General features: G+C 48.0%; 1 protein-coding gene across 1 annotated transcript; it reads right to left on the bottom strand.

The window, feature by feature from the left end:
- Positions 1-3,534: 3,534 nt before the first annotated feature.
- On the bottom strand, positions 3,535-6,067 carry SPATA2 (spermatogenesis associated 2). The gene is made up of 2 exons (XM_007446387.1): positions 5,690-6,067; positions 3,535-4,761 (listed from the first exon to the last, which is right to left on the bottom strand). The coding sequence occupies exons 1-2, from the start codon at positions 6,023-6,025 to the stop codon at positions 3,535-3,537; spliced, it is 1,563 nt and encodes a 520-aa protein (XP_007446449.1). The 5' UTR covers positions 6,026-6,067.
- Positions 6,068-22,453: the final 16,386 nt, after the last annotated feature.

Below are 22,453 nucleotides of genomic sequence, written 5' to 3'. Positions count from 1 at the left end.
GTGAGTGTCTGGCTTCCTTTGCGCTCCCAGGCTGGGTGTTCATCTCTAGGAAGCTGCTGTTCCTGGTAGCCAGGATGGCAGTGCCATTTCCTATGCTGTCACTAAAACCAAACCCAGTACCTGGGCCTTGGTCTGGTCCAAGGCCTGGATATTTGCTCAGCCAGTGAATGAGATGGAGAAAACCATTCAGTCTCTTCCCCGACAGCTGAGTAGCTTTGTGGGGTCCAACCCTGCAGAGTGGTCAGCATGGTGGCACAGACACCCCACCAGTGCATAAAGACAGGATGTCCCAAACCACAGCTGCTCTTATACCACTCTTAAGATTTTTGCAATACATTTTGCTTTTAAGTCAACCATTATTTATTTATTTTTATTGAAGTACAGTTGATTTACAATATGTTATATTAGTTTCAGGAAACTTCATTTTTAAAAACACCTTAAATTGATTTTTAAAGTAATCCCCAATATGGCCTGCCCTAAATAGAAGGTAACTGAAAACCTAAGATTCTGCCAGAGGTTCTCAGCCTGACTCCTGCTTTCTCTTTGTTAAAGACAAACTTGCATTACACTGACCACAATCCTCCTTAGGGCATTTAAACGGATCAAAAAAATTTTAAACGGGATTAATTTTTTTCACAACGCCCTTCAATGTTATTTAATTCCTGTCAGGTCACCACCAACAATCACTTCTCCTGGAGTCTGCAGTCTCACTCCTAGGAAACACGGCTGAACTCTGAACACCTTGGTTTCCCCATTGGTAAGATGGGGATCAGAACAGGATTTATGTTATCTTCTAGGAGGATTGAGACAATTATATGAGATCACGAACGTAAAGTCTCAGCGTATAAAATGCCTGGCTCACAGTATAAGCACTCAAATGCTGGCTGTTATTATTTGTCAGTTTAATGGAGGAGAAAATGTGAGTCCTGTCACTAAAGAACTAAACATGGCTTGAGCAAAAAAAACAAAAACAAACAAAAAAACACCGAAAAACCCAAGCAACCGGACTTCCCTGGTGGCGCAGTGGTTAAGAATCCACCTGCCTGGTTAAGAATGCAGGGGACACGGGTTCAAGCCTTGGTCCAGGAAGATCCCACATGCCACAGAGCAGCTAGGCCCGTGTGCCACCACTACTGAGCCTGCGATCTAGAGCCTGCGCTCTGCAACAAAAAAAGCCACCACAACAAGAAGCCTGCGCGCTGCGACGAAGAGTAGCCCTCACTCACTGCAACTAAAGAAAGCCCACGCACAGCAACAAAGACCCAACACAGCCATAAATAAATAAATAAATAAATAAATTTTCTTGAAGTTAAATTTAAAAACAAAAAACCCCAAGCAACCCAAACTTCAAAGCAGCAAGGAGGAGGGACATAAAACCCCAAACACTTCATTTAACAATGGAAGACACTTTATTTATTTTTTTTAAATCATCTCTCAACATTTCAACTCTTGGTAGAAATCAAATGCAAAACATCTGCTTTTTTAAGTTAGCGTGTATTTATCTGTCACAGCAACCTCATACAATAAGATACACAACGAGGAGGAGCATGGTCACAGCATTTCCTATTCCAGTCCACGAACACAGTATTTCCGTGATGATACACACACTGGCCTTTCTCTTCCAGGACAAGTTAGTTATTCCTACTTTTGTCTGCTGTGTAAGTTACGTGGCATCACGGTTGGTTAAAAGAGTTAGTGTAGTGCTAGAGCAGTCTGGAAATGGAAAACTAGAAAACTCAGGACTGGGACAGGCACGGACACTTCTGAAACGTGAAAAGGAAGAATATCAGAGATGAATGCCCCAGAATGGGTGGGTCTTAGTAATAAAGTTGGTTGAAATTCAGCTTTATATACACATTGAATATCTACACGTGATCTACTAGATATATAGAAAATGAGCCATAGAAGATTTTGAAAACCTTAAAATCACGCAACTGAGTTGGAAGAACATCAGCAAATTCACAGTGGCCTCAGGATTCAGCCAGATTTAAATTTGCTCAAGAGCTGAATACCTCCTTCTATCAGAATACCCACTGCATGTAAATTCCTACAACGTTCTGTACATCACAAACACTTATGGCTAAAATATACTGTTAGTTCACAAGGAAGCAGTTTTATTTTCAAATTCTTGCCCCACTCCTGCTCTGTGCCCCAAAAGGAAATCCGGGGTCAGCAATTCACACGAGGAGTTTAAGAGGGCTTCGGGTTTAGAAGCGCTGAGGCTCGGCTAAGAATCTCAGGACACATCTGTCTGACGGGCACACGCCGGCTCCTGCCCACTTTTAGTGCAAAAAGGTCACAAATGTTGCAGAGGAATCCTGGCAACAGGTGAAGAGAAGAGGACTGAGATAGAGGGGTGGCGGGAATCCCAAACGACTTTCCTCCTGAATTGAGACTCAAGAAGTTTGGAGTGCAAGGTTCACGCTCAGCAAGCGGCAAAGACCAGGCTGGAGATCCACAGGGTGAGGTTCCTGAATTGTCACTAGGTTGTCACAGTCTGCAGGCGCACAGACCTCTCGGGCCGGACTAACCCCCTAAGTGCACACTGGAGGTAGGTGTTAGAAATTTATTGTAGGGAAGACAGTGGCCCTCCACCAACTCAGGGGACATCGTCTCTGTTCTTCCTCTGCCCCTGCAATCTCCACTCTACCCTCGGGCTGTGGCGAGTGGAGGATACAAGGTGGAAGGGCACCAGCCCCTCCCTTGGAAGACTAAAGAACCCGGGGCATTTTTATAAATAGCTACATCGTTAATGTTTTAACCACTTTGAAACACACAGCAAGTTGAATATTTATTTAAAAATAAATCTCAAAAATATCTATTTACAGTAGAGTAAGAGAGGCATGTGCAAACAACAGAAAGGGGGGAAAAGTCAGTCCCAGTGTGGAAGGTCCACCCTTCAGAGAGCTAGAGCCAACTTCACAAACCCCAAGGCTGAACTGAGCTGTGGAGGCAACAGGATGACATTAAGCGAATCCTGGATTCAGGTCACCTTCGATATGTGGAGAGGCAGTGAAATTGGGTGGGGGCCTGCCACCGGGGATCCTCGTGTTTGGGAAAGGGTGATGGAGGGATGAGCCAGTGGATGAGGCCCGGTGTGGCAGGAGGGCTCATTTCACAAGCCAACAGGCCTCTAGCTCACCACTCCAGGTGGGCATTTGGAGGGGACCTGGAGGGCCCTTCCCAGTCCAAGTTGGCTTTGCCGTGGGAGCAGTCGGCATGGCAAGAGTCCCAGAGATAGAAATCCTCTTTGAGAGACAAAAACAAAAGAACGGAACAGGGAGTGATAGCAAAAATGAATCTGAATGCAAGTGCCACCCGTCTCTCTTGCCAGGTGGCAAAGCAGCCATCAGCTGACATATGAGTCGATACGGGAACTCCCACGTGGGGCAGCAGGCCACACGATCCCCCCCCCACAACCACGTGGTTAAGCGCAGGCCTCTGCTTCTGAGATCAACGTGTTAACTTTTCTTCCCCATGAAACCAGAAAGGTCAGTGGTGTAGCCCTTGTAGCAGGGAGGTGCAAGGTCGAGTCTATCTGTACACGAGATGGGAGAACTGGGCAGACTTGTAGTTCAGCTGGTTGTTGGGCATGAACTTGTGCAGCTCGCTCTTTTTGCAGCAGGGGTCGTAAGGGTAGGTGCTGAGGCAGGCGTCGCAGGAGGCTTTCGAACATTGGGTGCAGGTGTTGGCGGCCCCCGGGCGGTCACAGAAGCCACAGCGGGAGGCGGCTGCGGGGGAGGGCTTGGATTTCGAGTGGAGGTGCAGCAGCCGGTCGAGGCCCTGCGTCTGGCCTGCATACTTCTCCCGCAGAGATGACCCGTGGGCCAGGCTGTCATGGGCGGAGGCCTTGCTGGGGAAGCCGCCGGGCTTGGAGGCCGGGGAGCAGGCGAGCAGGCTGTCGCAGCGCTGGCAGAGGGAGGAGCTGCAGGACAGACCGCAGTTTTGGCACTTGGAGAGGGCGGACTCTTTGGCGGGGGGCGAGCGCTTGTGGTAGATGGGGTGGGCGTCATTTCTGACCAGCCAGACATCTGGCCGCAGGGCATCCTGCCTCCGGTACGTGGCCCTGGGCTCCGAGTCTGTGTACAGATCCACATCCTCCTGAGCAGAGAAGTATGTGCCACGCAGCAAGCCAAGGCCATTGTTGGGGGAGGGGGATGGCAGGTCATCCAGGCTGCCGTGGGGGGAGCTGGACATGGTCAGGAGCGAGGGGGACGGGCGGATGATCTCGTCCTTGAGGTCGTCCCCCAAGTCTGCTGCCACAGGCTCCTTCCGCAGGCTCAACGAGGTCTTCAGGGGCGGCTTCCGGCTCTCCCAGTAATTGTCATAGGTGTCCACCGACCTTGAGGGCTTGGTCACACGGGGCTTGTAGTAGTCCTTGGCTGCCCGCTCGCTGGCCGACTTCTGGAGCACCACGCGGGCCATGGAGGTTGTCAGGTGCTCCCGGCCCTCGGCCCGCCGCCGCAGGGCATCTGAGCAGCCTCGCACGTCCTCCGCGCTGCTCTTGCGCTCGCTCACCACGTCCAGCTCAGAGTAGCCTTTATCCTTGACTTGGGAGTGGATTTCCAGCATCTGTTCACACTCCACCTTGGCCAGAAAGAGTTCAAAGGAGACCATCTTCACTTGGAGGGTCTCTACCAGCTCTTTGAGCTTGTACGCAGTCCCCAACTCGGGCACGTAGCCCATGTAATTCAGGATGGCTCGGATGTCCTCTTCCAGTAATGTGGACTTGACGTAATAAACAAAGGGGCCCGTGTAGGTCTAGGGGAAGGAAGGGGGGTAGAAAAAGAGAGGCGGGTTTTTCTCTCTGAGGCACACAACGAACGGAGCCTGCATCAGAGCGTATCCCATCAAGTCTGGACCGGAACACGCAGGGAGAGGAAGGGGGAGTGATCTCCATGGCAGTGTCTCACTGTGGATGGCAGAGGCTAATGCTTCCCAACAGCTCAGCGCACGGGTCTGAGGGAAATGACACAAAGCTCCTTTTTCCAGAGGAGGGAACAAAGCCACTAGCTTTCTACGTGGGGTGCAGTGGCTCTGCTCCTTGAGGAAGAGCAGGCACAACACCCATGAGCAATGAGAATATTCCTTTCTGGCATTTCTACAAAGGTCTGAAGCATACGTTAGGCTTAGCCTGACTTGGTGGAAACTCTCCTGAGCCATCACTGCCTTTGGAATGATTCAGAATTCTGTCTCGAGTTCATCCTCCTCCCTGCTCTCTGCTTTCCTCCACTTGCGCGGACACCTGCAGCAGCCTCCTAACGGTCTCCCCGGCCGACTCTTGCCCCTCTACAATCTCTCTCCCGTACAGCAACCAGGAGGATTCTTTTCCAATGTAAACCTGATCCCGGCACTGCCTGCTTCCCCGCCCCCTTAGAATAAATTCCAGCCCTCTGCCCTGGGCTCCAAGGCCCTGCACAACCGGGTACTGCCCACCTTTCCAACCTGAGTTTCAGATGTGAGCTGCCAGGGGTGGGGAGCCAGTTAAGAGATGACACCAGGCAGAGGGGCCAGGTGGGGAGCCATGGGGGCAGTTCTGGTTGTTATCTCAAAGGCAGTGGGGAACCTGGGGGGGCCCGCGAGCAGAGGAAGGATATGATTAGATGGGCACAAACCCTCTCATGATGGACTGGAAGGGGCTAGAAGGGAGAAGGGAGACCAGTGTGGAGAGCCCGTCCCTAGACCTTACCTTGATGCTTCTGAATTCCTTCTTCCACGGGTAGAGGAAAAGGTTGACACCCACCGTTTCGAGCACACTGAAGGCACAGTGCAGAGCCCGCAGACTGCAGGAGCTCAGTGAGCGCAGAGAGCTCTCCACCACCTCATAGAACTGGATCAGCCGGAATCGATAAAAGGGATCCACCTTGTGCAGGCTGAGCAGGGTCGAGGCTGCCACCCGCAGGGACTCATCACTGCCGGGCCGCTGCTTGCTGGGGGTGGTGTCCACGTTGCCTTCATGGAACTGCACGTACTTCCGAAATAAGTCATCCTTATATTTTGCATCCATTGAACTGGGCTTCCCCATCCGATCCGATCCAGGGACTGGGGCTACCTTATTTCCTCCATGGCTTCTGAGTTAGAGGCAGGGACATTGCTAAAAGCATTGACACGTCGCCTGCCTGGACCAGCAGAGTGCTCTGCAAGAGGAAGAACAAGCAGCACATCATTCCTTGAAATGGTCCAGGTCCCAGCTTGTAGCAGCTGAGGCCAAACAAAAAACAGAGCTGTCCTGAGCTACACCGGGCACCACCAGCCCCTGGCCCTTTCTGCTCATTCAACACATTTAGTGAATAGGTACACCATGTTGTAGTGGAAACAAGACAGATAAGGTCCTTGACTTTACTGAGCTCACAAATGAAAAATATGATTGGGGCACCTAACCTGGTTTCATGGGGATGGGGGATGGTTAAAAAGCCCCTGAGAAAGTGACAGTTAGACCCAAAGGATGAGGCGTCGTCGGCAGGAAGGAAGGCCCTGAGCTAACGCTATCAGCACTTACTACCTGCCAGGTGCCTACATGGACTAACTCATTCTGTCTTCTTAAACAACTCGAGGAGACAGGCACTGTTGTTATCCCCATTTTACAAATGTGAAAACTGAGACATGAAGACATCAAGAAACTCGCCCAAAGTTACAGGACTATTAAGAAGCAGAGCTGAGATCAGAGCCCAGGCAGGCTGGTTCCCAAGTACGTCCCCTTAACCACCACACCCCGCTTTCCTGAGGCGGGAAGGAGCCTGGCATGTGAACACAAAGAAGGCTAGTGTGGCTGAAGCAGAGAGAGGAGAGGAGTCACAGGAGATGAAGCTGCCGGCAGAAGCAGGATCCTGATCCCCAAGGTCTCAAAGAGTTGTGCATTTTATTCAGAGCCAAGTGAAGCCCCTGAACAGTTCAAAGCAAGGGGAAGAGGGACACGATCATATCTGCAATTTTTTAAAAAGACCACTTTGGCGCTTCCCTGGTGGCGCAGTGGTTGAGGGTCCGCCTGCCGATGCAGGGGACGCGGGTTCGTGCCCCGGCCCGGGAAGATCCCACATGCCGCGGAGCGGCTGGGCCCGTGAGCCATGGCCGCTAAGCCTGCGCGCCCGGAGCCTGTGCTCCGCAGCGGGAGAGGCCACAGCAGTGAGAGGCCCGCGTACCGCGGGAAAAAAAAAAATGACCACTTTGGCTGCTGAGTCCTGGAGAGTGCCTTTATCCATCTTTGGATTTTTGGTTGTCTGTTTTTTTGGGCCGCGGTACATGTGGGATCTTAATTCCCAGACCAGGGATCAAACCCATGCCCCCTGCAGTGGAAGCGTGGAATCCTAACCATGGACCGCCAGAGAATTCCATATCCGACTTTTACAGTCCGCTGTTGGGAGAGGAAAGGACATTCTGAGCTGGGACACACAGGATTTATATACTCTTGCTGTCTCCCTGGCCACTTGTTAGTAGAACATGTACAGATCCATCAGAATTCTTGGTGTTACGACGCTGGGAGCAAATCTGGATTCATGGAGGGACCTGCCAGGGCAGGGGAGGCAACACAGCATCGGGGTTACAAACAGATTGCAAAGCTGGACTGCCTGGGTGTGAACCCTGGATCTGCTTTTCTAGGTTACTTGGGCAAACTACTCAACCTGGGCCTCAGTTTTCTCATCTGAAAAAGGGGGTTAATAATAGCACTTATAGTCCAGAGTTGGTGGAAGGATTATATGCAATCAGTATAGAAAGCTCTTCAGAATGCCAGCTCAAAGTAAGCCCTTGATACACACAAGCAGACATTTCTGGTGTGTGAAGGTGCTAGACCCTCCAAACATCCTCAAGGATGCTTGTAAGATCAGAGTGATGCAAATATCTCCGACTGGGGGGTGGACATGCATTTTCACACTCGCCTGTCCTACCTTTCCTGACCACAAGCTCATGGGTGCAGGGATTGTGACCAAATGACTCAGTAAGGGTCACAGTGCCAGAGCAGGTTACATGCTTCATAAACACCTACTGCCTGAGTGAAGAGTGGGGTCCTGCTGGCTGTGGGAAATGATGAGGGACCAAAAAGAAGCCACGGTGGGATGGGACGGACCTGTGGAGTCCTTTAGCAGATCTGAGTTCAGCTCAGTTCTAAGGGCCTACGAGCCTGGCAACTATCAGGAAGTCAATAAAATCACCCATGTCTCAATGAGCCACTCCTCTGGCTTCTCCACAGTTTTGGGGAGACACCCAGGGGTCTTAACTGTGGGGTGAGGGGTAAGACATGCAGGAGAATTAGGGACACAGAGAGGTCACCTTCTCCCACCCACTGCCCTGCCAAGGAAGCCCAAGGCTTCAGGAACAAATAGAACAAATAGGCCTGAGGAGCACACAAGGCAAACAAATCCATTTGGGATCAAATTCTACCTCCTGACCAACGTCTCTGTGGTCCTCAGAGCAGTCTTTCCCTTCCCTCTTAAGGTCCACCCACAAGGACCCTTCTGTCTGCTCCTCAAGACCTTTTTTTTTTTTAAGGCCAGGTCACCTTTTTGTTTTGTTTTGTTTTTAATTCATTTACTTATTTTTGGCTGCATTGGGTCTTCGTTGTTGGGTCTTCGTTGCTGCGCGCGAGCTTCCTGTAGTTGCAGCGAGCGGGGGCTACTCTTTGTTGCGTTGTGTGGGTTTCTCATCGCGGTGGCTTCTCTTGTTGCAGAGCTTGGGCTCTAGGCGTGCAGGCTTCAGTAGTTGTGGCTCGCGGGCTCTAGAGCGCAGGCTCAGTAGTTGTGCCGCACGGGCTTAGTTGCTCCGCGGCATGTGGGGTCTTCCCAGACCAGGGCTCAAACCCGTGTCCCCTGCATTGGCAGGTGGATTCTCAACCACTGCACCACCAGGGAAGCCCCTACCTCAGGCCTCTGCACACGTTGTTCCTTCTGCATGTTCCTCCTTTGATTCCTCCCGTCGCTGGCTCACTCTCATCATTCAGGTCTCAGCTCAAATGTCATCCCTCCGAGGCTCTCCCTGACAACCTCAGCTCAGTAAATCCCACTTGCCCTGTCCCTCATTATTGCGTTATCCTGGGGCTATCACCATGTGAAATTACCAACTTTATTCATTTACTAGCTTCCTCTCTTTGTCTCCCACCAATACCCAGTAAGCTCCACAAAGGCAAGGACAGTGTCTGTTTTGTTCACCACGATGCCTAACACAGCTCCTGACACACAGTAGGTGTTTGATAAAACAGGTGAAATGATGTTTTACTTTCTCATTTAGCTCTCCCCAGAATTCTGGGAGACCAGCAGGAGCGAGAAGAAACCGAGGCTCCATGACATGACGTGCTGTCTATAGCTCAGTGTTAGGAAAAGGTGGATCCCAGATTCCACTGGCCTTATGACATGAAACCTGTGTACCTCCCACCACCCCATGATTCCTGAGCTCAACAAGTATGCAGCACCTACCCTATGCCGGGCCCTAGGCTGGGTGCAGTGGGGGGAATGTGGGGTGGGTAGGGGACAGTAGGGAACAGACGTTGAGAAGATAAAGCTCTGCCCTGAATTCTACTTGAAAGGGCTTACTGCCCAGGATCAAAGCATGTATGTTCTCTTAAAAAATAAAATTCTATTACAACCTGAAAGAAGACATCACTGTCCTTGCTAAAAAAAACCCATATACATATACCATTTTTTATTTATCCAAAAGAAGCTTTCATCCAGCCTCTGGCCCCAGGGACTGTTTTTTAGTACACCTGAGAACAATTTAAACAGAGGGACATCAAGTCTCCTAAACACTGCTGTGATGTTTCTCCAAGGAAGTCAGCCTTCAGCCAATAGAGACTGATTTTTTTTTTTAAAACAAAGTCAGCCGCCCTCAAGCTCAGCGTCTGCTGCTCTGTAATCACACCACAGTCCACACCCTTGTTTACGGCTGGCAGATAAACAAGGAAAAGGGATCCAAATAGCCCAGTTGGTATTCAAAGTCCCAAAGTCAAGGATAGGAAACCCATCTAAGAAAAATCTTGAACCAACCTAGGTAGGTGAGGAAACAGGTGAAAGAAAATGAATGCTAAAAGATAATTAAGGCAAGGAGAGAAGGAAACTAACAATTATTGAAGTCCTACTATGTGCTAAGCATTGGGCTTTCCACTTTAACTGCATCACCTAGTTTAATCCTCACAATTCTACGAGGAAACAGACCGAGGCTCAGCCATTAAACAACCTGCCCAACACAGCTTGAATGGGTCAGAGCTGGAATCTGAACTTGGGTTGACCGGCCCTGCAGCCTGTGCTTTTTCTCATTTATCTCACTCATTTATTGTTACCATTAGTACCATTCACCAAGGGATTAGTACATAAGGGCCCTTTGCTAAGTGCTCCGTGAAAATCAACGAAATCCACACAACAACCCCAGGTTAAAAAAGAAAAAACTGAGGCTCAGAGGGGCCAAGTCGCTTGCCCTAAGTCACAAGGCTAGGAAGAAGTGGCTCTGAGATCTGAACCTAGGTCTGAGGCCAAAACCCTGACTCAAGCTCTGAGCTGTGCTGCTTTTAAGCAAAGCTGTCCTGCTGCTGGACAGCTCTTCTTGAAAGGGCTCAACTAAGTCAGAACGCCCTATGGCAGGGCCAGCAGAGTTGAGTTCTAAAAATTCCTGTAGTAGCAAAATTCACATCTTCTCACACAGAATGGGGCTGGAAGAGCCACAAATCTATTTATGACGTAAGCTCAAGGGCCAAGAGGAGAGGCGACCAGAGCCAGGCCAGTGGTAGAGCAGCTGACATCATCCTTCCTGAATTCATTCCTGAGAATACAGACTGCATTGTAGCTGGTGTCTCTTCTGAGCATAGAGCCAGCAATTTATTCCTAGCACTCTGCAAAAACAACAAAAAACACGCTCTCTGCAAAAACAGCGTGGTTACAGGAGACCAAGACAGCCCGGTGAAAGAAGCCATTAATTTCTCCAAGCAACCCAAGGATTGGAACGCCAAGACATGCCAGTGTGGCGGAAAGAAAAAAAAAAAAATGGCACTGTGAACGTCCCTAACAGAATCAGACGGGTGCCCAGAGCCAACAGGCCTGGTCAGCACTTCCTGCACCCATAATCCGGGTCCCCTTTGAAAAGCAAAGCAATGAAGAGAGAGATATTGCAGTGAGGGAGGTGGTGGATTTTAATTATTATTTTTTAAACATCTCAAAGGAAAGCTATATTTGTTTAAAACCTCACTAAACGGAATTGAAATGATTCTGGATAGCAAAGCATGAGCTTGGCTTTACCTCAGCTGGCCCATTCAAGCAGAAACATTCTCCAAGCAGCATTTGAAGGCGCCCCCTCCCTGCACAGACAGAAGCTATTTTGGGCCCGGCATCGCCCCAGTCCACAGGTTTATGTATCTCTGGTCTAGCTTCAAGCGGCTCAGAGTTTCCCTGGCCTCCAAACAGCAGCAAGGGGAGCGCAGAACAACCCCCTCCACCTCCGCACCCCAATCCTCTGCATTCATCCCCAGGCCGAGGCCCCTGAGACACATCCTAGGCAACCTTCCACTGGCTGTGAAGAGCCAGAGGGTCCCCACACCCCAACCCAGTTCCAGAGAGATTCAGAGAGAGGGTTTCCAAACCTCTGAAAATAACCTCAGCGATGCTGAAATTGGGCTTCCCCAGTGGCAGCTGCGACTCGCAGAGGGGCTCCGAAGCAAGGAGGTTCCCCTCCCTGCAGGGGACAGAAGCTGGCGACTGCTATTCCCAGCCTGATAATTCCAACAACCTCTGAGTGCGACATCAGTTGTGAAAAACACCCTAGTCCCAAACTCGGGCTCTCCCCACGGGTGAATTAATTAACAACAGCTATCATTTATTGGACTCCTGCTGTATGCCAGAGACTGTGCTTCGCATGCATCTCACTTCATCCCCACCACGGCCCTAGTAAGCAGGTTCACTCCCCATTTAACTGATCAGGCAACTGAGGTTCAGAGACGAAGTGACTTGCCCAAGGTCACACAGTGAGTACAAACCCCAGTATGCCGCCAGAGCGTGAGCTGGGGACCACTGCGCGGTAACTGCCTCACGATGGAATCGGGGTGTCCTCCTGCCGTGCTAGTCGCTGTAGAGGGGGTGTTCCTCCTGAGCTGCCCTTAGCAACCCTGGGGGATTGGGGGTCCTGAGAATTAAATGGACCCCCGGAGCGCCGAAAAGACGGGCCCGCCCGTCGCCCCGCAGGCCGCGAAGGGACCCCGCTCCCGGGCCGGCAGAGCCCCGCCTAACCGGGGCCCCCCCTCCGCCGGGGGAAAGCCCCAGAGGCCTTTTCCGCCCACGGCCGCCCCGCACTCACCCCGGCACTGCCGCCGAGGACGCCCCAGACGAGGGGAGCAAAAAGGAGCCGCGGCCGCCGCCGGAGCCAGGCCCGGCTGGGCTCTCGCAGCTCCGGCCGGCTGCAAAGGACAGAGATCAGTAGCCCGGAGCCGCGGCGACCCGGAAACACTCAACCAGGAAGTGACGTCTCTCGGAGGCGGGTCCAAAAGGGAGGCCCGGCCGCGGCTACGCCCTGGGTTGGGGTGAGGCCGTTGCTCGCCGGCGGCGGAGGAAGAAGCGGGAGGCAGAAGAGTGAGCAGAGAGGCCGCGGAGTCCTGCTTTGAGGCCTAAAGGCCCACTGCCACTGCTGGGGCTGGGACCCGGAAATAAACGTGCCGGAAGTGACGCACGCCCTCGGTCACAGGATGGCGGCGGGCCGGGTTGTCATGGGAACCGGTCTGTAGTCTGGAGATGGTAGCTCGGAGCTGCGATCTCAGACTGTGCGACCCGCGGCCTCCTCCTCCCCTTGTCGAGATGATCTGCGAGCTGAGCTCCCGACCGCGCCTGACCAGAAGCTTGACAATTGGATCCCTCACCCCCATTTTACAGGTGGAAATACCAGAGGCTTAAAAAGAGCAAGTGAGGTGCCCAGTATCACGTGAGCCTGAATCCAGACTTGAGAGGACTGTTGATGTTACAGGCTGTTTAGTGAGGGTTCCAGCTTTGCCTTTGCAACTTACCAGCTGCATGACCTTAGGCTAGTTACTTAACTTCTCTGAGCCTCAGCTTTTTCACCTGTAAGTTGCAATAATAATATACCGCCTCCTGAGATTCATGTGAGAATGAAGTGAGTATGGAAACAGCTTATTACAGTAGTTGGCATATAGTAATAATCTAAATACACTTTGTTTTTAAAATCTGGTTAAGTTGGGAATTCCCTGGCTGCCTAGTGGTTAGGACTCGGCACTTTCACTGCCGTCGGCCAGGGTTCAATCCCTGGTGGGGGAACTAAGATCCCGCAAGCCCTGCCGTGGGGAAATAAATAGATAGATAGATAGATAGATAGATAGATAGATAGATAAAATCTGGTTAAGTTAAAAGAAATGACTTCTTTCAGCCCTCAACTTCCTTGAATGGAAACCGGGGTTGGGGAAGACCAAACCAAATATTGCCTCCTTGCTTTGTGACCTCACCAGACACCTGCAGTGTAAACTACACTGGCATAAATTCTGGTGGCTTGTCACTTCACTTCATAGATTTGCCTCTCACCCACCACATTGACCGTGAACTCTGCTTTTGTGGTTCACCACTCACTGAATCCCTAGTGCTTGCAAAGTGCCTAGCACATACTCAAGACTTTGTTGAACATATTTACCATTGAACCACTCATTCTATCTCTCTAACTTACCCCAGACATTTATTGAATGTCAGAGCCCACTCCATGCCAAGTTCTCTGTCTCCAATATGGTATTGGCTGTCTATACCTACCATACTCTTCCTCCCCTCTGGCCTCTATGCCTCTATATGCTGTTCCCTGGGTTTGAATGTTCTTCTTTTCACCTCTTCCCTTCCTTGTTTTCTTGGCTTCCAGCCCCAGCTCAGTCCTCACATCCTTTCTGAAGCTTTCTCTGATTTCTCCAGGCAAAGACCCACCTTCCTCTGGTTTCCCACCCCATAACACTGTCTTTCAATATTTTATCTCAGCTCTTACTATAAATAAGTATATATCATACATACAATACATATATATATATATATATATATATATATATACACACACACATATATGCTTAAACCTGACACCCCCCCACAAGACCTGGAGCTTCTTATTTATCTTTGTTTCCTGTGAGCTCTGCACATGATCAGGAGGTGCCCAACAGATGTTGCTTGATAGCAGGATTCTCTCTCAGCCTTGGGGTCCCCAGCTAAAGTCAGTGGGTCTTGTCTCAGGAGTCAATGACATAATACATGGGAGAGCATTTGGAGAACCAGCAACCAGCTATTCAAACAGCAGCAATTACTATATTTAGCTGTTGCTGTCTGAGCATCACTTAAGGTCTTCGTATACTTCAGCTGTTATCAGCTCATGTTTAAGCTTCTCTCTTAATCACCTGTAAGGTGATGGTGTTTACAGGAATTCCAGCTGAGAAAAACTGTCCTACCCAAACCCTCTGCCTTTACAACAACTCAAAACTGTCCTTTGGAAACTGTTATAAGACTGCATGAGGCTGCTAATAAGTCCCTTCCAGCTCTGTGGTTCTGTGACAGCAAAAAAGAAAACAGATTTTTAAGAAGGCTTTACCGGTAGGAAACCCTGACCATTGATTCTCGGTGACATTTCGTATCAGAAAAATACCAAAGTCTCTGAAGGGAGTCATGTTTCTCATCTTTTAGACAGGGCTGGAGGTCTGAGAGTTCTCTGCTTGGTGACATGGAATCACGGGAGCATCCTTATCATATTTTATTACATAATGATTAGCAGATTATGTAACAGTCATGTAACAATGATTAGGCACCTCTACTTTCTAAAAGCCAACAACATGAACCATCTACCTACTTCTTTCTATTTTTTAGTGTTTTTTTTTTAATCACAAAAGTAATGCATGAATTCTAATGACACAGACGTGTAGAGCAAAAAATGAAAAAAAAAAAAAGCAATGGGCCTTCCCTGGTGGCGCAGTGGTTGAGAGTCCGCCTGCCGATGCAGGGGACAGGGGTTCGTGCCTCGGTCCGGGAGGATCCCACATGCCGTGGAGCGGCTGGGCCCCGTGAGCCATGGCCGCTGAGCCTGCATGTCCGGAGCCTGTGCTCCGCAACGGGAGAGGCCACAATAGTGAGAGGCCCGCGTACCGCAAAAAAATAAATAAATATATAAATAAAAGCAAGGCTATGACCCATCAACTTGATTTCTTGTAATCTACCAGAGAAAAAGCGTAAGTGCACAAAGAGACCTGTTGCATCATTGTTTGTAATGCAAAAACAAAACCTAGAAACATTCTAAATGTCCATCAAGGGAATGGTGTAGCCATACTAATGGCTACTATGTATCACTTAAAAAGGATAATGTAAACCTACATAACTCTGCAAGACATATTTTGGAAGGAAAAAAGAGAGACATACCCTGAAATGGAAAACAAAATATCAACTGATACTATATATTTTCTAAGGGTGCGTATGTATGTATGCATATGTATGAAGCCAACTGTGGACAACAATGCAAATACAGATCATGTTTTTTATATCATTCTACAAATACATATTATATGATTTTTATTAATATCTTTCTCCCCTAGAAGTCAGTTAGCTCTGTGAGGACAAAACTAGTATACCTGTCTTGCTCACAATTATATTACTACTACCTGCCATACTACACTACTACTAGTAGCACACCCATTAGAGAGCATTTGTTTCCAACTGAAATTTTCATTGAATGCCTACAATGTGCCAGGATTGATGTTCAATTTAAGGGGCAGAGACAGACACAAGCAAGACAGATACAGCCCTTGCCCTCAATGAACATACAGCCTCCTTATCAGAAAGAGAATATTAAGGGACTTCCCTGCTGGCACGGTGGTTAAGACTCCACACTCCCAATGCAGGGGGCCCTGGTTCAATCCCTGGTCAGGGAACTAGATCCCACATGCATGCCACAACTAAGAGTTTGCATGCCACAACTAAGGAGCCCGCCTGCCACAACTAAGACCTGGCACAGCCAAGTAAATAAAATAACTAACTTTTTAAAATGAGAGAATATTAATAAATTAGGAGTAGGATGAACTAAAAACCAGTGATTCAGGATAGAAGGTGACGAATGTTATGAGAGGGATAGAGAGCTTAGAGAATGGAGAAGTGACATCTGAGATGGCAAATTGGGGACAGCCTCAAGGAGGAGGTGGCATTTGCACTGGGCTTTGAGTGACTTAGACATGTAAGCATGTCCAGCTTTCCTTCCAGCTGGAGGGAAGAAAGCAATAAAAAGGACTGGAAATTGAAACTCAACTGCCTACAAGCATATAAGGTAGGCATAACAAGTACTAGAGTACTATCATCTCATACTATATAGTACCAGAAATTAGTAGTAATGTAATACAACATAGTACCTGGCTCACAGTAGGCATTCAATAAATACTTTAGTGAGAAAACGAAAATTATTGAACCCCTACCATCCTCCAGCTGATTGTTGCCAATTTCCCAGCTGATCATGATCAGATATTCAGGTTTCTGAAGAGGAGCTAAAAGTCCAGATTTTTAAGTGAAATTTTGCAATTATAAACACTATATGTAAATATAATTCCTAGTTCTGTCTACTGAGTGAGCCTATGAGAAATGACACCACTGTTAGAAAAAAAAAAAGTGTGTGGGGGGAATTCCCTGGCGGTCCAGTGATTAGGACTCCCTGGTCCCACTGCAGAGGCACAGGTTCCATCCCTGGCTGGGGAGCTAAGATCCCACAAGCCATGCGATATGGCAAAAAAAAAAAAAAAAAAAAAAAGAAAGAAAGAAAGAAAGAAAGAAATGACACCGCTGTAGCAATAAGCACTGACCACCCATATCTTGCTTTCTAAATACCATTCTCCACTAAAATGAACCAAGCCTTGGAGAAACAACTGATTGTCAGAGCTGGGGCAGGGAAATTACAATGTGAGGCTGGCACATCTTATTGAGCCGGAAAGTAAGGAAGTGCCAAAAGAATGATGGGACTTGTGAAAAGAAGCCAAAAGGCCTGAGTTCAGATCCCAGTTCTGCCACTTTCCAACTATATGTGACTTTGGACAAGCTAGTTACCTCGCTGGGCCTCAGTTTCCTTATCAGCAAAATGGGGTTAATATATTGAACTAACTACCCCCAAGGATTGAATGAGCTAATACAGGTGCCAGTGCAGAGTGATAGTTCAACACAAGCTAGCTGGGATTATTTTTGACTCAGACTCATGGGGCTTGCTAGGCTGGGGTGTACAGTAGGCCTCAGATGTTTGGGCAACGTGGTTGTGCTTGATGTCATTCTGCTCAATCCTGGGCACCTTGCATTTATGCTGCTCAGAAGAGTAGAATTTATAATATCCAGAATATATAAAGAACTCCTAAAATAAAAAAGAACTCCTACAATTCAACAACAAAAAGACAACTCAATTTAGGGACTTCCCTGGCGGTCCAGTGGTTAAGACTCCAAGCTTCCACTGCAGGGGGCACAGGTTTGATCCCTGGTTGGGGAACTAAGATCCCACATGATGCAGGGCGTGGACAAAAAAAAAAAGACAACCCAATTTAAAAATAGACAAAAGACTGGAATAGATATTTCTCCAAAGAAGATAGACCAATGGCCAATAAGCACATGAAAAGACACTCAACATCATTAGCCATTAGGGAACGCAAATCAAAACCACAACGAGATACAACTTCACACCTACTAGGATGGCTATAATTAAAAAAAAAAAAGAAAAGAAAAATAACAAGCGTTGGCAAGGATGTGGAGAAACTGGAAAACTTGTACCTTGCTGGTTGGAATGAAAAATGGTGCAGCTGCTGTGGAAAACAGTTTGGTAGTTCTTGAAAAGTTAAAAAGACTTACCATGTGACCTAGCAATTCTAGTCCTAGGTATATACCCAAAAAAATTGAAAACATGGACTTGAGCAGAATATTGTACACCAATATTCATAGCAGTATTATTCACAATAGCCAAAAGGTGAAAACAACCCAAGTGTCCATCAACAGATGAGTGGATATACAAAATATGGTATATCCACACAATGGAATATTATTCAGCCATAAAAAGAAATGAAGTTTAGATGCATGCTACACTATGGATTAACCTTGAAAACATTATGCTAAGTGAAAGAAGCCAGTCACAGAAGGACAAATATTATGTGATTGCACTTACATGAAATGCCTATTATAGGCAAATTCAAAGAGACAGGGACTTCCCTGGTGGCACAGTGGTTAAGAATCTGCCTGACATTGCAGGGGACATTGGTTCAATCCCTGGTCTGGGAAGATCCCACATGCCGCAGAGCAACTAAGCCCATGCACCACAGCTACTGAGCCCACGCTCTACAGTCCACGTGCCGCAACTACTGAGCCCATGTGCTGCAATTACTGAAGCCCATGCGCCTATAGCCCATGCTCTGCGCACCACAATGAAGAGTAGCCCCTGCTCGCCACAACTAGAGAAAGCCAGCGCACAGCAATGAAGACCCAACGCAGCCAAAAAAGAAACAACCAAAGGACAGAAAGTAGATTAGACATTACCAGGAGCAGCCATAATATCCATTTTTCAGTTTTAGTTCTTATCGGATCTTGCTGACCCTTGATATAATACAAATTGTAAAATGCTGTGCAAAAGCAATGAGCTGGTGGAGTGACTGATGAACTGCAATTTTCTGGAAGCAGCCTTTTTATGTGGTCATCCCCCGTGTCTTTCCTGTTTATATCCAAATCATTCTCTGCCATAATTCCAACACCTATCAGGATACCTGACACCTAGAAGTTATTGGTTAAATAGACATTTATGTATTATTAATTTACTTATTTATTTGTTTTTGGCTGCATTGGGTCTTCGTTGCTGTGCACGGGCTTTCTCTAGTTGCGGCGAGCAGGGCCTACTCTTCGTTGTGGTGCACAGGCTTCTCATTTCAGTGGCTTCTTTGGTTGCAGAGCATGGGTTCTAGGCACACAGGCTTCACTAGTTGTGGCACACAGGCTCTAGAGCACAGGCTCAGTAGTTGTGGCGCATGGGCTTAGTTGCTCCGCAGCATGTGGGATCTTCCCGGACCAAGGCTCGAACCCATGTCCCCTGCATTGGCAGGCGGACTCTTAACCACCGCGCTACCAGGGAAGTCCCTAAGTAGACATTTACATGCCAGTGTCACTCATGTTAAAACTCCTTGCAATCCGAGACTATGTCCTTTTATTTTCCCCAGTCTTTTTTTTTTTTTCTTTTTGGTTTTTACTTCCATGCTAAGTACAGTAAGCCATAGAGGTAGGGGCAGTAAACATTTAAGGAACTGTAAAGAACAAGGGAAGCCATGATCACCTAGTTGAGCCAGGCCAGGTGAGCCTGTGAGATACTCCTCCGCCCCCTAGTGGTGTATATGGGAATTCCTCCTGGCTTATTACCAGTTTGTCAATCTTTTTTTTTTTTTTAAAGATTTAATTTTATTTATTTTTGGGTCTTCGTCGCTGCGCACAGGCTTTCTCTAGTTGCGGCGAGCGGGGGCTACTCTTCGTTGCGGTGCAGGGTCTTCTCATTGTGGTGGCTTCTCTTGTCGTGGAGCACAGGCTCTAGGGGCTCGCGGGCTTCAGTAGTTGCGGCACGTGGGCTCAGTAGTTGTGGCGCACGGGCTTAGTTGCTCCGCGGCATGTGGGGTCTTCCTGGACCGGGGATAGAACCTGTGTCCCCTGTACTGGCAGGTGATTTCTTAACCACTGCGCCACCAGGGAAGTCCCCAGTTTGGCAATCTTGAAGAACTGGATGAAATTATCTACCCATAAATTAATAAATGTAGAAATGCATAATGGTGTAAATTCTTCCAAATTAGATAAGCATAGTAATAAATTTTAAATGTGACCTGAGGCTGAGAGGACTCAGGGTTTCTTGATTTGAGGGCTGGGGTCATGTCTAATTCATCTCAACTATCCTCCCACAGGGCCTAATGCACCATTGTATATTTTTTTACTTAAAAAGTAATGCATGGGGCTTCCCTGGTGGCGCAGTGGTTGAGAGTCTGCCTGCCGATGCAGGGGACAGGGCTTCGTGCCTCGGTCCGGGAGGATCCCACATGCCATGCAGCAGCTAGGCCTGTGAGCCATGGCCACTGAGCCTGCGCGTCCGGAGCCTGTGCTCCGCAATGGGAGAGGCCACAACAGTGAGAGGCCTGCGTACCACAAAAAAAAAACAAAAACAAACAAACAAAAAAATTAATGCATGAACTTGATAGAAAAGTTTAGACAATACAATAGGGAAGAGAATGACAAGTAAGTCTTGCTCCAGGCCCAGAACCTAGGCCCCAGGCCCTCAGTTTCACTTCCTGATAATAGCCACTTGTACTAGATTCCCTGGAATCCTTCCAGTAGGGTAATCAACTCATCCTGCTCTGCCTGGGACTTTCCCAGCTTTAGCACTGAAAGCCTCACATCCTGGGAAACCCCTCAGCCCCAGGCAAATTGGGATAGTTGGTCACCCTACCTCCCAGAGACATCTATTCATCATACACAAACATATACACATATTGGTTGCATTACTCAGCAACCTGGTGTTATTTTAATCAAAACTATATTTCAAACATCATTCCTTATCAGCTGTATATTCATTTAACGAATACTTATGGAGTTACCTACCATGCTCTAGGTACTGTTTTAGAAGCTGAATATACAGTAGTAAACAAAATGGGCAAAAATCCCTTTCCTCATGGAGTTAACACACCAGTAATTATATCTGTTGTATTAATCACTTTGCTGTTATGACCAATGCTGTCCTGGACATTTGTGTGTACGTATCTTTCCTACATGTCAGTGTGAGTTGGTCTATAGCAGCACCGTCCACAGAACTTTCTGTGATGACGGAAATGTCCTCTATCTGCTGTGTCCAGTATATAACCACTAGCTACGTGGGCTATTGAGCTCTAAAAATATGACTAGTGAGCCTGAAGAATTGAATTTTTAATTTTGTTTTTTAATTTAAATTTTTTAATGTAAATAGCCACAGTATTGGATGATGCAAGTCTGTGGGAGAAAGTCCTAAAAATAGAAAAGATAAATCAAAAGATGTGTGCTCTTGTAAATTGTATAATTATAGGCAAATCACCCACGAAGAGGTTGTATTAGTTATCTGTTGCTGTATAACAAAAGACCACAAGCTTAGCAGCTTAAGCAACACACACTATGTCACAGTTTCTGTGGGCAAGAAGTGTGGGCATGGCAGGACTGGATCATGGCATAACAAAAGATTACAGGAGCAGATTTCCCATTGATTTTCCTTAGGATCACTATTTAGTTGAATAATTTTTAAAACCATCTGTCACCACCCGCCTACCTCACTGCCTATTAGAGATCATGTCTTTCTCCCTCACACCATATCCCCGGCACCGGAGGGCCCAGCACACAGTAGGCCCACAGGGACTCTTTGTTGCCTGAATGAATGAGTCTCCCTTGGCAGTAAAAATCAAGTTTGCGAAGCCTTTGAGCAGGACCCCTTCCCCACTCCAGGCTCTCATCAGAACCCCAAGAGGGTCTTAGATGATGTAGGCCATCTGACAGAGGCTGCCAAAAACTAAAGAGGAAGAGATGATTGTGGGAAACATTTTCCTCAAGAACATTAAGGGAAAATGGGAGGAGAAAGATCCATTCATTTGACACACATTATTAGGTTGATTGTTTTTGAAAAACAGCCAGTGTGATTGTGGGGAATGAGGGAGGGCTGGCAATACATTTGCAAGCTAAGAAAGGGAGAGTGGGGACATTTTCACGGAGAATGCCCAGAAAAAACAGGAAGGGATATTGCACATTTAGTCTAGTCTCAGCATTGACCAGGGCTGGGGTTGGGGCCGGGGGAGGGGGGGGGCGTGTAATGTAGATTAGTGGTTCTCAAAGTACAGTCCTGTCCAGCAGTGGCTGCATCACCTGGAAAAAATGTTAGAAATGCAAATCCTCAGGCCACACCCTAGATTTACTGACCTGCTGAATCAGGAACTCTGGGGATCTGCCCCAGCAAATCTTGTTTTCAGAAGCCCTCCAGGTGACTCTTAGGCACGTAAGAGTTTGAGAATGACTGGCACTCTTAAATGCACAGGTACCAAAGCCAGACTGCATGGGTTCAAATCCTGACTCCGGTTTTCCATCTGTGTTAAAAGGTAATTTAATCTCTCTGTGCTTCGATTTGCATAGTTGTAAAATGTGAGTGGTAGAACCAAAGTCACAGCTTGCTCTGAGGATTCATTCATGTAAAGTGCTTAGAATAATAAGTGCACAAAAAGTTCACTATTAATATAGTATTATTTCAATCCTGTCCTCCTGTCTCTGTGACTAAGTGTACGAGCTCCTGGAAAGTTCATTTCAAGAGCCCAAACTGGAGGCACTCAGTGGATTTGAAGCCCGGGTCTGGGACTCCCCTGCCCTCACCGTCCTCCCCGCTCTCAGCACAGGGTCCGGTGGCAGCTACAAAACCAACACAAAGGCTTATAAATACCCACAACACACCTCTGGCCCCACTAAAGCACCCCCATCCCTGGAGAGGA

This window comes from Lipotes vexillifer, unplaced genomic scaffold (assembly GCF_000442215.2).
Source record: "Lipotes vexillifer unplaced genomic scaffold, Lipotes_vexillifer_v1.1 scaffold251, whole genome shotgun sequence".
NCBI classification, from domain to species: domain Eukaryota; kingdom Metazoa; phylum Chordata; class Mammalia; order Artiodactyla; family Lipotidae; genus Lipotes; species Lipotes vexillifer.
This window is presented reverse-complemented; position numbering and strand designations above follow the sequence as displayed.